Here is a 15,416-nt window from a genome sequence, read left to right on the forward strand (position 1 = left end):
AGGGGGTGGCAAGGGGAATTTATAGTTTTAAAACCATCTTTTCATACTGTGACTTGGCAAAGTGACCTGTGCACACTCATGTGACAGTGGCACGTGGCGCTTGCACATGCTGCAGAGGAGTCGCTTACTGTTGGTGTGACTCACCATTTTGTGATCAACCTCAATTAAACTCCAAGTTCCCTTCCCATGCTGCCTCATGCAGTTATTGGTTTGCGCCTGGATCAGCTGCTGTTGGCTGTGCCATCTGCTAGGCCAACTGAGCTACTTAAATTGATTCAATCACAAGAGTGCAAAGTTGCATGAGTTTGAGTTATTATATAGGCGAACCATTCATGGGGGCATTGTGTAAAGGATAACTTGATAGAATTTTTAAAAGATTTACTTATTTATTATATGTAAGTACACTGTAGCTGTCTTCGGACACACCAGAAGAGGGCGTCAGATCTCATTACAGATGGTTGTAAGCCACCATGTGGTTGCTGGGATTTGAACTCAGGATCTTCGGAAGAGCAGTTGATGCTCTTACCCACTGAGCCATCTCTCCAGCCCCGATAATAGATATTTTTATACACACAAATGCTGTGTGACTTCCTGAGGAGACATGCACAAACATCTATCTATCCAATAGGAATTTGGTTATCTCCTGTCTTCCCTCTCTCAAATGGATTCTCAGCTCCTTCCTCTTACCTCTTGAAATTTTTCCAGAAAGTTTTAGTGGTCCCCTAAACCTCAATGCATTTCCCCACACAATTAGTCCTTGCATTCAGGGACTCTGCAGCAGGGGATGGGTAAACTGGTGGCTTGTTCCAGCATGCAATCACAGCCTCTCACAAATTTCCTGACTTGGAGGGCAGGCACTCAAAACAGAGGTTATCTATAAATGAAATGGATCAAGAAATGAATGAATGAATATGCAGCTATTAGTAAAAATTTTAAAGTCATCTATTAAAATATATGATCAAGGCTGTTATTATTCTCTTTCTAGAAATCACCTGCTAAGAAGCTAACGAATGCATTAAGCAAGTCCCTGAGCTGTGCTTCAAGCCGTGAACCTTTGCACCCCATGTTCCCAGACCAGCCTGAAAAACCACTCAACTTGGCTCACATCGTGTGAGTATCTCTGGCCCAGACTAAGATGTGATATCCTTCACTCACATGTGTCTGGAGCCTTCCTACAAAGACAATTTCACATCATTTGTCAGGGACCAAGTTTTATTTACTCTTTTATTCTTTTTTTGTGGTTAGCATATAAAGAAATGAGACTCATTGTAAACTTCACATTTATATCATTGCTCTTTGTTCTTATCTAACCCCCATGACCTTCCTCTATACCTTTACCCTTCTTGCTGTTCCCCTTCTATTTTCATCCCATACACACATGCACACAGAGAGAAAGGGGGGAGAGGGAGAGAGGAGGGCACACACAGAGAGATGTACATGCATACATGCACACGTGTGTACACACCCATACACATCCTTGTCAGCTTTAATTTCTTTAAGTATAAAAGCAAGATAATGGTGACATAGGCCAAACACCCACAAAACCAATATATAAACCACTCTGTAGAATGTGGCTAACTTACCTTTTAACTTCTTTGTTTTTTAAATCATGCTCTAATAAATAAACCAAGAGTATACTAACAAGGAAGTATCCCAGGGGGACAACGGTTTATAGTGATACTGCACATGAGCTGTTAGCTAAAGTCTATGGTTGCCCTTGGCATCACCAAAGAGGCACAACATCCAAGCTGTCCATGATGAAGCACAAGGTCAGCCAAGTGTGTGCTGCATGAATTCTGCTGAGACTTACTTTCCACTCACTACTGCAGTACGAGCAGAGTGAGGAGGGTGCTGCCACAGAAGAGTGAGTCACAGGAGTCCCACCAAACTTTCCCAGCCCAGGGCCTGGTACAGTCAGCACTTGAGACTTTGTGTATGTATGTCTGTATACATATATGTGTATGTGTTTATATGTATGTGTGTATGCATATGTGTATGTGTGTACATATGTGTATGTCTTTACATGTATGTGTATATTAATATTACATGTATGTGCATGTATGTATGTCTGTGTGCATATGTATATATCTTTACATGTATGTGTATATTAGTCTGTATGTATATGTATATGTGCATATGTATATGTGTGTACATATATGTATGTGTGTGTTTGTGTGTATGCCTGTGTATATTAGTGTGTATGTGTATGTGTATGTATATTATGTATGTAAATGTGTGTATGTACATGTGTTTGTACACATGTGTATACATGTGTGTATGTGTGTATATGTATATGTGTATGTACACATGTGTATACATGTGTGTATGTGTATATATGTGTCTATACATTATTTTAACGTGCTTTATAAAATATATGGCATTTAGTAGCAGGTTCTGTCATCACAAGTTTTTTATCAAGCACTATACAATGAAAATAAGAGTGAACACTTTAATAAATATCAAATACTATTACCTCCCTGCACACTTAGTGCTCCCAATGTATTATTTCCAAATTTGGCTTAAAACAGCAACAAGGCTGGAGAGGTGACAGGGCAGTTAAGAGCACTGACTGCCCTAAAGAGGACCAAGTTTGGCTCCAGTACGTACCCAGCAGCTCACAACTGCTGTAAATAACTCAGCTCCAGGGGACATAATTACCACTTCAGGCCAGGCACCAGGCATGCATGTGTATACTTACACACATGTAGACAAACACTCATACATACAAAATAAAAATTATTAATAAAATATATTTTTTAAAAAACAGAAAAAGGACTATGGCCATAGTACAAAAAAACATAAGCAGTATGGATGATTTTTGTTACTTTTTATTCTCTAAAATAGACCATATTGAAGTAATTTACAAATTATTTCCTTAACTGTGGTACAAACCTCATCTTTTCAGTGCTTTTACATGTGTTTATATACATCTGCCAGTACATAAATATCCCAGTGCACCACCTATTCATTCGCACAGTAAACTCACAGGTAGAGGTTATGGATCAGGAGTGTTACTGGGTGTGTTATGTCATGCACTGAGTGTCCTAGAGGTTGAAGAACTGAGAATTGCAGCACAAACTCAAAATAAAGCATTTGTTTTTTTTTTAATATGAAAAGTGTATTGATTTATAAATTACTATCAAATTTTCAAAGTTACTATTTAGGGAAAACCACATAAAGTGAGTATTAATGAGAACCTAACTGCATGTCCTCGTGTGATATGGAACTTGTCTGTGTTAGCAAGCCCGTGTGTGCAATGTAATAGTGTCCTCTTTAGGACGCATCCTGCCGTGCTTGTGTTAAAACCCGCTGTTCCTTTCCTAAAAGGTGGATCCAGTCATGAGCAAAGAAAAGTCATTATAAGGTCTGTAAGTGTAAACTGAGGCAAAAAACCTCATGGCTTATGCTTAAGCATACATAACAAATTAGTTAGAAAATATTTTCATCAAGACTATTTAAAGCTCCAACTTCTATCTCTGGAAAATGGCAAAAACATGACAGCGATATGGCTGTGTAACTAAATAAACGTTTCTCAAGAAGCCTTAGAGGAAAGAGAGACTGAATCCATGGAACGTTTAAATAGCCACGTGGGGTGGCACACAGGAGGCAGAGACAGGTAGATCCCTATGAGATCGAGGCCAGCTAGACTATGTAGCAAGTTCCAGCCTAGCCAGGGTTACATAGTGAGACCCTGTCTCACAAAAGAACAACAGCAGCCACAAATCAGGTTGTGGTACCTGCTAACTCAAGTACAAGCACAAGCACACTTGCATATAGAAATGGAACATCACAGAGGAATGCTCTGGCCTTCAAGAGCCAGGGGGATTTTGTGTACGTGTAGAGAAATGACACTGTCGTCACGATGAAGTAGTTCTTCTGTGGAGATGAGCAGTCGGTGGCATTTTGGTATGTCAGCCTGTGCGTAACTATCGTGTGCTTGTAAATGTTGCCGTAATTAACAGTGTCTCTTCTGTTCCACTTCCTTGCTGCCAAAAGTGATACTTGGTAAGTGATGAATGCCCCCCCACATACTTACATAAATTAACAATCCCAATGATAAGTAATTGTGAGACTGAAAGCAGGTGGACCGCAGAAGGCTAGTTGGCAGCTAATCTTGCCTTGAGCTGAACCTTTGAGGAGAAAGTCAGGGTTAGGTTTTTATAAGTTCTCTGCTAAGATTTATACAGAAAAAAATTATTTGCATGTTGCCTCTGAGAGTCGTTGCTCACGTGGGGCTGTTTCATTTTATTAAGGATGAGCACATTTACATGGTACGAAGGAAGGTAACTTGCCATTTAGTGATGGAGGAAGGTGGGGACTTGAGTTAGCCTCAAAGCTTCCATTTTTGGCTTCAAGGTCCATGTGTTGATTTGTACTCCTTAATCAGAATCAATTTGCTAAGAAACCCCAATTTTTGTTTTGTGGTGACCAGTTTCAATAAAGAAAATTGGCCAGGCTACTTGAAAATTGTTCTCAATTCATTTGCCTTGCACCTCCTAGATATGGAGAAAAAAATGGGAAGGGTTTTTTTTTTCCTTTTGTCAAAATAAAGCAAAAAATGTGGGGTCAATTTCCAACTTTTTGCAAAGCTACGGTGAACATTATTCACCCTGACTGCTGTTTCAAATCTAGTGTGCCTTCCTAATTACAGAGGACATTTAGATGCAATGATCATCCCTCCTGTAAAATTAAGTTATTTACATTAAAGCACAATTAGTTTTAACTACTCTTATATTGTTCCCTTGTCACTAAGATGCGTCCTAGGTGAGTAATCCAAAATCCTGAGATTGTTTGCTGAACTCTGGTTGATATATACAGAGTGAACGACATACTGAATCTGATATTCTGATCTCATACAAGAAGCGACGCACTACACAAAATCTTAGAATGGAGTATGGCTACAGATACCAGGAAGAAGCTTCAGTGATTTTCACAGCCAGTGCTGATTTTCAAATCTTCACATCAAACAGGATGGGCAAGTCCACTCTTTGCTGTTAAAAGCAAAAATCCAAAAGTAACTTAGGTTAATGTATGCATTTACATTAGCTAACTGTCAATCAACTCCTTAGATTACTGCAACTTAAGTCTCACCTCCAAAAATTCTACACTGTCAATTTCAAATGTAGAATTATAGTAAAACTAAAATTTCCTCTTGGAGCTTGAAATGCAACTCAGTCAGTAGAGTGCTTGGCTGGCATGCACAAAGCCAAAATGGATTCTTAGCACCACATGAACCTAGTGTCGTGGTACATGCGTGTGATCCCAGCATACAGGAGGTGAACATGGGAGAATCGGAAATGTAAGGTCATTCTCAGTAGCATAGTGAGTTCGAGGCTAGCCTAGGCTATACAAGAGCCTATCTTAAATAAGTAAATAAGTAAAAAATTAATTAATTAATATTTTCTCTCTCTATGAACGATGCCCCATTATGTCCTTTATCTTCTGTGTTGTAAATTATTATTTAACATCTTACATTAACCTTAAAAAAAAAACAAAAATGTCTAGGGAATGAGATAGGGATTTTCTGGGCTCTATGGTTTTATCTGATGTGAGACATACATGGTAATGGAGATAAAACAGAGGAAGGCAGACTCAATGCGTATGGAGTATAGGGCCATGGCATTCTGAGGAACACTGCTCACTATTTTCCCTCACTCCTGTTATTATAATGACACCCCATAACCCGGATCAGCCAAAGAGCAGGAAAGGGACTCATGGTACACTGTGTCATTGCCTGTGTGTGCAGACAGAGGACAAATAAGACCAGATGTGACTTTCTTTTGGTGTGTGCCCTTTTGAATCATCATATTAAAAAGGGCCATCATCCTGAGGAGCACAAGGAACTTTCAGAATCCTTGGTCTGCTCAGAAATATGAATCCACAACCCTCAAGGCTCAAGGCTCATGGGAAAATGCTCCCTACTCTTCCTTGTGCTAACTAAACCTCTGTTCCTGAAGAATCGTCACCTTATACCAACAGAATAATTCCGTTGGCATGTAGAAGCTTTCCTGAGGATGTCGGGCTTTTCCTCCACACATGGTGGAAAGTGTTAATCTGGAACTTGGCCTTAACTTTCTGTGTACATTATTTTCTTTCAGGCCTCCAAGACCTGTAACCAGTATGAATGACACACTCTTCTCCCACTCTGTTCCCTCCTCAGGAAGTCCTTTCATCACCAGGAGGTAAGTCCCCAACCCTGTCACTAAATAAGACTTCCCTTCCTGAATAAGCTTGATCCTATAGTGAGAAAAACAACCTGCTGTAAGCCAAGTATGGGGTGTCATCAACATTATTGAAAACAAGTTTGTAAGTGACCACGGATGGTCTCAGTTTTCCTCACATGGACATATGCAGAGGGCTGGGTTAGCTCTTGAAGTTTATGTAACTTCTGGAAGTCTTCATTATATCCTCCCCTGCAGTAAGAATCTGGGGTATGTTTTCATTTTACCACTTACATATATGTTTTCTGTTTGACTAAATAAAATTATGTTTCTGGCCCTTAGAATGGCCTGGGGGAGCATGGCATTGGAATTTCATGATGTGATGGCGTATTATCATAGGATCTAAAATGACTTATTATTTAAGACTCAGATATAAGCGAATATTCTTCTGAGTCATCTCCAAAGTTCCTAGAGCCAGGGCTAAAGACCAGACCTAGAATACAGTTTCCATATAAATAGTTGCATGGATAATACCAAGAACCTTTCAAAGATGTGGTTATGTGTCTCATCTTTTTGCACAAAATCCACCCCATGTACTCAACGAACAGGAGACCCGTGTACTCCTTTGAGTATTAGTGTTAGGAACACACAGGGCTTGAGATGTGCTTTGGTTCATTTGATGAAATACCACAAATCAAAACCAGTGAGTTATTTTGTGAATTCCTGGAAAGACTCATGAGAAAGCAAGAAGGGTCAGGAAAACAGCCAAGCAATTGAGCATTAGACCCCAACTGCCCTGCAGCAGGGTTCTCCTTTCCCTGAGAGGATGAGTAGGTGCCAACTTCCCTGCACAAAGTTCTGGATTATTCTAAAGAGGGTTTAAGTGAGACTTATGAAGCCCACCTTTCTTTCTTTTCACTTGCATCTCTGCATATGCCCATCATCTGGAGGCTGAGATGAAAAAGTTCTCTGTAATTACAATAAGCAGAACAAAGAGAATATGTTTCTCCACAGTCTGCAATATATAAGTGAAATCTGTCATAACAATGAGACATTTATACCACAGAACACGCATGGAAAAATAATGAGATGTAGGCATTCCATAACGTCTCATGACCATCCATTTCATAACCATCAACACATAAAGCCATCTTTCTTAGAGGAAATTATAGTCAATAGGAGACACAGACCTATGCATCTATCTAGTGAAAACTTGATACACTGCTTAGAAAGATGCGGTGCATTCTAGGAAGCTCTGCATTCTGCAAACTCCACATCGAGCCAGACCCCATCCTTACTGAAGGTCATTTTATATCATTTCAGCTCGGACGGCGCTTATGGTGGATGCGTCTAGATGGATAACATGACTTCCTGTTCCCTAAAATATTTCTAAACACCCTGAGCTTTTCTGCTTCCTCTATTAACCAAGAGTTCGGTTGCTTCCCTTTCTTCCCATTTTCAGTCCTCTTGTCTTGTTCCCTGGGAACCACAGATTTCTATAAAACTTGTGGTTCTTACCACTGTCAAGACTGGGTTTTACTTTCTGTTTTTAGGGTGCTGCTCAATAAAGCTGTGTACACTGAACATCTACCCTCTCTGAGTGGGCCTCGCTCTGTCCATGGAAGGTTTCACCAGCTACACCCCTCGGGTCACCTGAGCAGTTGAGAGCATCTAGCCCCACAGCTAAGCATTCACCCAGAAACTGTATACAGAAAGCTTAACATTGGGGCACTGTCAGTAGCTCCCATTCTGAGTCTGTAAAGATAGCAGCCATTAAACGTTAAACAGTTGCTAGAAAGCCGATGTTTCTACCCCAGTATGGAAATCCTTAGCTTTCTAGTGAAGATGCTGGGTCTTCAAGGAAAGGTTGAACTGATTTCTCAGCCCTTCCTTTTCTTTCTTACTATATTGTAACTTGTATAGCTTTGTGCTAATTATATGGTATATGTATATAAAGAATACCATGCTGGATTATATATAATTTGCAAGACCCTAGATGGTAATTCCTACAACTCTTGAATTCATTCCTTGAGGAATAGTCCATCACTGAGTGAGCAAGACGAGAACAAGAGCTTCCAACTAGACCTTAGTGCAGCTAAAAGTCTTAAAACTTTGATGTCCCACTGAGCCCAGGCCATCTTCTTGTCAAAGAAAGATAGTCAGGTTCATGGTTAAGAAGGGAGTTTGGAGCCAGTTTCTTCCTGCTAATAATGCTTCATTTCTCCCACTTGCCACTGCTGCTATTGACTAGCTTCTGCTTTCTTTACCACAACACACAGCAAAGATGATGCAACTACATCATGCCAAAGGCATAGGTTAAAAGTTCTCCTCCTTTTATAGCTAGAACCTTATTTCCATCACATTCCAAGGGCTCCTTTATAGTCCCAGTCAGTTTTAGAGAAATGTATATGGCTATTTTACTTAGCCTGTGCTGTCAGTCATTTGTAATGTGACTTAGGGATCTTAGCCATCTGAAAACGAAGAGTCAGGCCATGGACAAACTGAAATCAACACCACAAGAACCTCATTACAAACCCCTGGCACCACCTCCTCTGGTCCTTTCCCAGCCTGCCACTTTGATCTTCAAAAGGCACTAGGATGTGTCCTTGAAGTCCTTTGACATTCTAGTGATCTACCTCATGCAGATTTATGAGTGTGGAGCTCTGGTCCTGTCACCATCTGTTGCATCCCCTGTTGTCACATCCTTTTCCAACTAAATACTAAATTCCCTTTTCCACTAGCCAAAAGGAAGATGGAATTATTGCAGGCACTCACCCTCGGTCCTAGGAAGTCTTCAGGCATAACATCTGTGTGTCATATGAACAAATCTATATTCAATGACAGTTAGCAATTAGGTTGAAAGTGGGTCAAACAACAAACTCATGGACCAGTTCACCTCATTCATTTTCCTGGCCATAAACTACATCCCTAAACTACACTGTTTTCTTATAAATGCACATGGAAGCATGACTGGATTGGTGAAAGTCTAACACCAACACAAGAGCGTGGCAAGTCAGCAGTGCTAGCTAAGCTTATGAGAGATGGTATAGCATTATTGCAAAGACAGCAAATGAAGGCTGACCACACTCCAGGCTCAAAGACCCGTTGTCCCCTTCACTGCCCACAATGGATAGCTCCACAAGGTCAGCTTTCTCTTTCAGCATCATGCCTTCTATGTAAAATCTTAAGTATCTGACCAAATCCTGTGCTTGGTGTGTAAATGAGAGTTACCTACCTCGTTCCTATGTTAGATAAGTGGCTTTAATTACGGCCTATCTTCTTCCCTAGCCACAATGCCACTTAAAAGTATGAATGGATAATTTCTTTTTCTTTCAATATTAACAGCGTGATTTGAAGAGTTCACAAGCATTTTCATAGTTATAACTTCTTAAGGGGTGGTATTCACAAAAATATCAACACTGGCTATTTATGTGTGGCACCTAACTAGATCTTTTTCTTCTTTAAATGTTAGAAAACTGCTTATATAAATTTTATACTGTTTTTAGTACAGTCTAATGACTTATTTTCCATTTTTTATTACTGACATTGCACGGAGCCCTGCAATACCTGTGAAAAGTACCTTTGTGGGCACCCACTGTGTAACACCCCAACCACCTCCTAAGTCCTGATTCTTCCCAGCGGGACAACCTTTATGTGACATTTCCCTTGCCTGACTTTTTGGTCATTTGGTTCTCTGACTTATGTTTTCAGTCAAAAGTGACTAACCCCTGTGTCTGCCTGATTCTTTTCAAACACATCTGCTCACACAACGATTCTTTACTTAATGGCCTATCTTTAGTGTGACTTAAAAGAATCACACTATGTAATAGGAGTCTGTGGTTCATTCATCCAACGTGGTTAACAAATTCAGCCTTTGCTTCTGAAAGGCAAAGTCCTCCCATGGCTGACGTTTACCTAAGATTAGAACTCGGTCATCTTCTGTAACATAAACTGGCAAATTAATCAATCAATGCCTGGTAGGGCCTTGATGAGTTCCTTGGGATCTTCACAATTCCTGTGCTCATTGCATAAAGTTCTACAAATAAAATAACCAATTTGTAGGTAATCTTTATCTCAATCCAGTTATAAGCTAGAATTCACATAGTCTTCAAACAAAGTTCTGATTTCCATATAAACATGTTAGCACTTCATTAAAGACATGGCTGTCTCCTTTCATTGACATTTTTTCTCTTACTGTGTGCTTTAACTAGTGCTTGAGCATGTTCTGTACACAGAAGACTTCTCCATAGACTCTCTTGACAAACATACAATTAATACAACTTTAGGGAACTTAGGGAACAAACAGCAGATGACATCAAGCATGTCTGGCCTCAGAACTCATACTTCTTCTGTGATGGCTACGATTATGCCAGCCTGAATTGATGTGTAGTAAATTGTTTTAAAGTTTGTTTGTCTTATTCATGTGTATGTGTGTTTGCCTGGGTCATTTGATATGCATCATGTACTTGCAGATGCCCATGAAGGCTAAATGAGGGCATCAGATCCCCTGGAACTGTAGTTACAGTCTATTGTGAGGTACTATGTGGGTGTTGAGAACTGAACCCAGGTTGTGTACAGGAGCAGTAAAAATTTTTAACTACTGAACTATCTCTCTAGCCCCATGGGTAACTAATCTCCCTGCTGAGACACTAACCTATTTTAATGCATAATTTTGATGCACATACCAGAGTTTTATGTTTCATATTTGAGCTGTTGAAATGTAGGGAGGAAAAAAAATAGGATGTTTCAAGAAACTTTCTTTTAACTAAAGTGATAAGAGGGCTCTTCTTAGTGAATTTGTCAGCTTGATGATCTCATCACTATTGAATAAATTAGTGAGAAGCAGGTTGTCACTGTTGAAAATCCCTTGACAAAGGAGCTGACTTTACAAGCATTCCCCAATTCTGTCAGTTAGTTAAGAATTAATAAAATTAGATTTGTGCTTTTTTTAAAAAAATTCTGCAATTGTTTAAAATATTGTTTTCATTCTAAACACCGTGATATTATGTATTTCAGATTCCACAAGATAAAAAACAATCCTTGGACACTATATCAATAAGAGAAAAACAAATTTCCTTGATGAGAGCTTAATAGGTTATTCCATCATAAGCATAGTTGTTTTAAAACACATATTTCAGGTTTCACCAAATTCCAACAAGTGTTTGTGTTGAATTTCACTTTAAGATACCTCAAAAAAAATGTTCTCATTAAGTAACAATCATGGCACTGGCTGTCAACCTTCAAAACTAATGACAGAGTTTTAACTATATATGAAATATTTTGAAAGTGTTTGATGCTCCCAAACCCACTAGTTTTCCCTACTGGGTCTTTGTTTTTAATCTTGCAGTCAGCATCAGAAGATATATCTGAATAATTTAACTAGCCTACTGGTTCCTTAGTTTAAGGAGATGATGCTATAAAAGTCTGACCGTCAAAGAGCAAGGAAATGGTAGCAGGCAGGGAACTCATTTTGTGCAAAATGATCACTCACTGATATTTCTCTCACTGTGGTAAGTGACTTTGTAAGCATCTGAGGTCAGTTTTGGAACAGATGTGTCTAGGAAAGGTTGGAGAAACAATGAGAAGGGAGAAAACTGAGATTATTTGATAAGGATCCTATGGGGACTTGGTTCAGGGGACAAGGTTCAGAGAGATGTTTTGGTGGAAGAGTGGAACATTACAGCAAACACCAGCTGCAGAGAGAGTCAAAGTGATTTCTGGCCTTGATGTGAGGCTCTCAGTTTAGAGGGTAAAGATCAACATTTTGAAAAAATATCATTAAGACCATAGGGAAACCAGGTTCTCCTAGAGCATTAATCTAATGTATCAGTTTTAAAGTCACATCTGTTGCAGGCATGGCGACAGTCATTAATAATCATAATGCATTGCATACTTTGAAGTTGCTGGAGTAGTACATTCTAAATATTACAAAATAACTTTTGAAATGATGGCCGTGCTAATTAGCTTGATTTAATCATTCCACGATGTACACATACATCACTTTCAGTCCCGTTCTCTGATTTATTCTTAAAGTCAATTTTATGTATGTGCAGTTGTCCTTTTTTAAAGTGACAACACTTAATAAGGATGTTTTCTTAACAGGCTGAGTGAAAGTATCATGTCTTTGGCAAACATGATTATCTGCTAGACTCTCAATTTGTGATACAACCTAAAAATCTGTACATTTTCCTATGACTTTAATTGTTTTGTAATAGCTTGGATTGACATATGCCTATGTATGCGGTGTATATATATATATGATGTAGACATGACTTAAAACTTCCTAGAAATCATGATGTCTCATAGTTTGGATCCCAATTATTAAATATTTGTCTAGAAAGAAGGGTCAGTAGTTAAAAGTATTGGCTGTTCTTGCACAGGACTGGGGTTTGGTTCCTAGCACCCACATGGTGGCTCACAACCACACGGTTGTGGCCTTGAGGCTAATGCATAAATGTGAATAGACATAGATGCAGCCAAAGTACCATATCCACAAAAAAAAATGAATCTTTTAAACCCAGTCAGAAACTAATCTTGTAAACACAATCAGAGAGTTTAATTTTGTATTTTCCACAAACATGAGAACTTAGTTTTAAGCACGCCATTACATAAACTACATTACAAGTGGTTGGCCTCTTAAAAAAAACATACTGAAACCTTAAATACTGTCATTTAATTAAATTAAACAAAAACTTTCCTCTTAATAAATGTAAAATGCCAAATTATTTTAATCTACCCATTAGATATCCATTAATATTCATTTAAGAAATGTCAGCATTATTAAAAATACTCTGAACTATATTTCTTTTTATCTGAAATTTTTCTTTGTAGCTTCATAGCCAAGAGCAGGTAACTTACATCATTGAGAACAGTGAAACATATCTGATATGGCTGCCATCTTTAGGTAATGCTCAAGTTTGTATTCAAAAGATAACTGAAGAATTTAGGGAGCACAGAAAAGCAAACTTCTTTTTAAATTATACATATGGGTGTGTGCCCATGTATGAACATGATCACCTGTGTGCAGGCACCCAGAGAGGCAAGAGAAACCAGATTTCCCAGAGTTAATGTCACAGATAGCTGTGAACCGCCTGATGTGGGTGTTGGGAACCAAACCTGGGCCCTCTGAAAGAGCCAGACATGCTTTTTAACAACTGAGCTCTCTCTCCTTCCTAGAAGCAGACTTCTTCAAAGGCATCTAAATGCTGGTCGGACTTTGTGAACTATTGGGATGTCCCCATCAGACCCTGAAAGAAGTGTTAGATAGGCTCTCCTGATGTCTAGCCATGAGAAATATATGTTCTGTGTTCCTTGTTAAGCAAATACCAGAGGTCAACTCTAAGTTCATGGTAGCTATTTTGGTCCCAGATAGGTTTCTTCTCTTAAATAAACTCTGTGGAAATCTGCAGATATCTTGAGCATTTCAAAATCCTAAGCCATCTGTCCACACAGTGTGGATCTAGACTCAGGAGTTTGTGAAGCTGGCTTCTATTCTTGATGCGTCGCTGTGTTTACGCTCTTCTTGGCTTTTCCATCTTATTAACTAGCTCTCCTCCCAAGGACAGTGAAGTAGAACAGAACAAAATGCTGGCTAGGGCTGCTCCAGCCTTTCTGAAAGGCAAAGGGTAAGTTCAAGCCAGAGTGTGCTGGGATCCTGAACTAACTCAACTAAAGATGGAGTTTCTCTTGCTGTAAATGGTTTGCATGTGAAGGACCGTTTGACCTAGATAGCAGCTGTCTTGTAACTCACTAACAGCAACAAGCCTTTATTCTAAGTGCACACACTTGTGTGATTACTTTCTCTACTACCATTTTTCTTTTATTTTAATTTTTTGTAATTTATATAATTTAATTTTATAACCCAAATATCCAGAAGATATTTCATCTTTGCTGTAATGCATTCTGGTATGTTTTCCATGCAGAAAAGTTCCTTAGTCTTTGTGATTAAAGAATGCAAACGTTTTTCCTAAAAAAAAAAAAAAAAAAAAAAAATGCTTAATGTTTTGTAAGCTAGTAGATTGAAGCTCCCTTACCTGGGTTTTGCTTGGATTTTTTCATAGATTATCACATTTAGTCTTCCTTTACTTGCTTGGTTCTCTGTGTGCTTTTCCTACCACAAACTCATTCCTCCTATGTCTGCTTGTTTCTGTCCACCTCTCTCAATTCTTCTTTCCCTCTACCTTGTTTTAGGATACATTACAGCCTGAACATGGCAGACAGGCTAGCTGATGAACATGTTCTCATTGGGCTTTATGTCAACATGCTCCGGAACAACCCATCATGGTTAGTGCATCACTGGTAGACTTGACTGCTAGCCTCTCCCCAGAGAGGAACAGCCTGGGTTACTGACAAGCGGGCTTAGCCAGGAGCTAAGGTGCTGCAAGCCAAAGGTGAATCAGGAATGTTTCTCCTAGGTCAGTTAACCAAATCTTTTCTAGTGTTGTCCTGGATCCTTCACACCACTGTATCGCAGAGATCTTATCCTTGCTTTGACTTGGCTAAAGTGAAAACGAGTGTAACGACTGTTACCATCTGGTAATCGTGGGAATCAGGAGCCTACCAGAAGGTCCTTTTTCCAGATGTTACAACAAGATGGAGGTGGCTCTTATTTCCAGGATGTGGAGGTCTCCACTGATCTGAGAAGCAATGCTTTACTCATTTCAGCGAGGAGCAAAACATAGAAAAGGTTATGTGAGCATAAAACCTAAGTCATTTGATAACGAAAACATTGTGACACCATCTTTCAATGATTCTCTCACTGACAAATGTATTGGAGCAGCCATCCTGATGAAACCTGTCTTCGTGTCACAGAAGACCTAAAGCTGATTTTAGATAAATCCAGTATTTTCACATCTCTAGCATTAAGATTAAAAACATTTTCAAAGTTTTTTTCTCCATTTTATTGTGACATGGGAGATTGATTAAAGTTTTTTAACTTAAATAGTAAGTATTTCATTGAAATTTGAATAAAAGTAAAATCAGAGTATATTTTCACTATATGTATGTTTTAGTTCAGTTTGGACTACCGTTGCACAAACATATTTATCAAAACAATTCTTTGCCAACAATTTAATTTTACTTAAAATCTCCAATTATCTCTGAACTGAGGACCCGTGGTTTTCGTGATGTTATAAACACTAAGGGCGACTTTGGGTTCAGTTCTCATTAATGTGGTTTACACCTTCAGCACAGCAGGCTCCTTGCTTCTTCTTTATTGCAAAGCATCTTTTTTTTTTTTTTTTTTTTTTTTTTTTT

At 38.9% G+C, this 15,416-nt stretch overlaps 1 protein-coding gene and 1 long non-coding RNA gene across 24 annotated transcripts in view; one reads left to right on the plus strand and one right to left on the minus strand.

The window, feature by feature from the left end:
- LOC116086911 overlaps positions 1–4,944 on the minus strand; it is a 6,321-nt gene extending 1,377 nt beyond the window's left edge. The window contains exons 1-3 of one of the 2 annotated variants that reach the window (XR_004117187.1): positions 4,909–4,944; positions 4,037–4,130; positions 688–874 (exon numbers count right to left, since the gene is read on the minus strand). This is a non-coding gene — a long non-coding RNA (uncharacterized LOC116086911). Of the gene's footprint in view, positions 1–687; positions 875–4,036; positions 4,140–4,908 lie in introns of those variants that run through there. The other variant, XR_004117188.1, reaches the window with a different exon arrangement.
- Positions 1–15,416, plus strand: part of Dtna (dystrobrevin alpha) — a 342,328-nt gene that overhangs the window by 279,835 nt on the left and 47,077 nt on the right. For 6 of the 22 annotated variants that reach the window (XM_031365098.1, XM_031365094.1, XM_031365102.1 and 3 more), the window contains 5 exons: positions 986–1,110; positions 3,997–4,005; positions 6,099–6,182; positions 13,709–13,786; positions 14,352–14,444. In XM_031365098.1, the coding sequence (XP_031220958.1) occupies positions 986–1,110; positions 3,997–4,005; positions 6,099–6,182; positions 13,709–13,786; positions 14,352–14,444 (389 nt within the window). Of the gene's footprint in view, positions 1–985; positions 1,111–3,996; positions 4,006–6,098; positions 6,183–7,484; positions 7,753–13,708; positions 13,787–14,351; positions 14,445–15,416 lie in introns of those variants that run through there. The other 16 variants (XM_031365100.1, XM_031365099.1, XM_031365111.1 and 13 more) reach the window with 5 other exon arrangements.

The sequence above is a fragment of the Mastomys coucha genome, unplaced genomic scaffold (genome assembly GCF_008632895.1).
Source record: "Mastomys coucha isolate ucsf_1 unplaced genomic scaffold, UCSF_Mcou_1 pScaffold13, whole genome shotgun sequence".
Classification (NCBI taxonomy): Eukaryota; Metazoa; Chordata; class Mammalia; order Rodentia; family Muridae; genus Mastomys; species Mastomys coucha.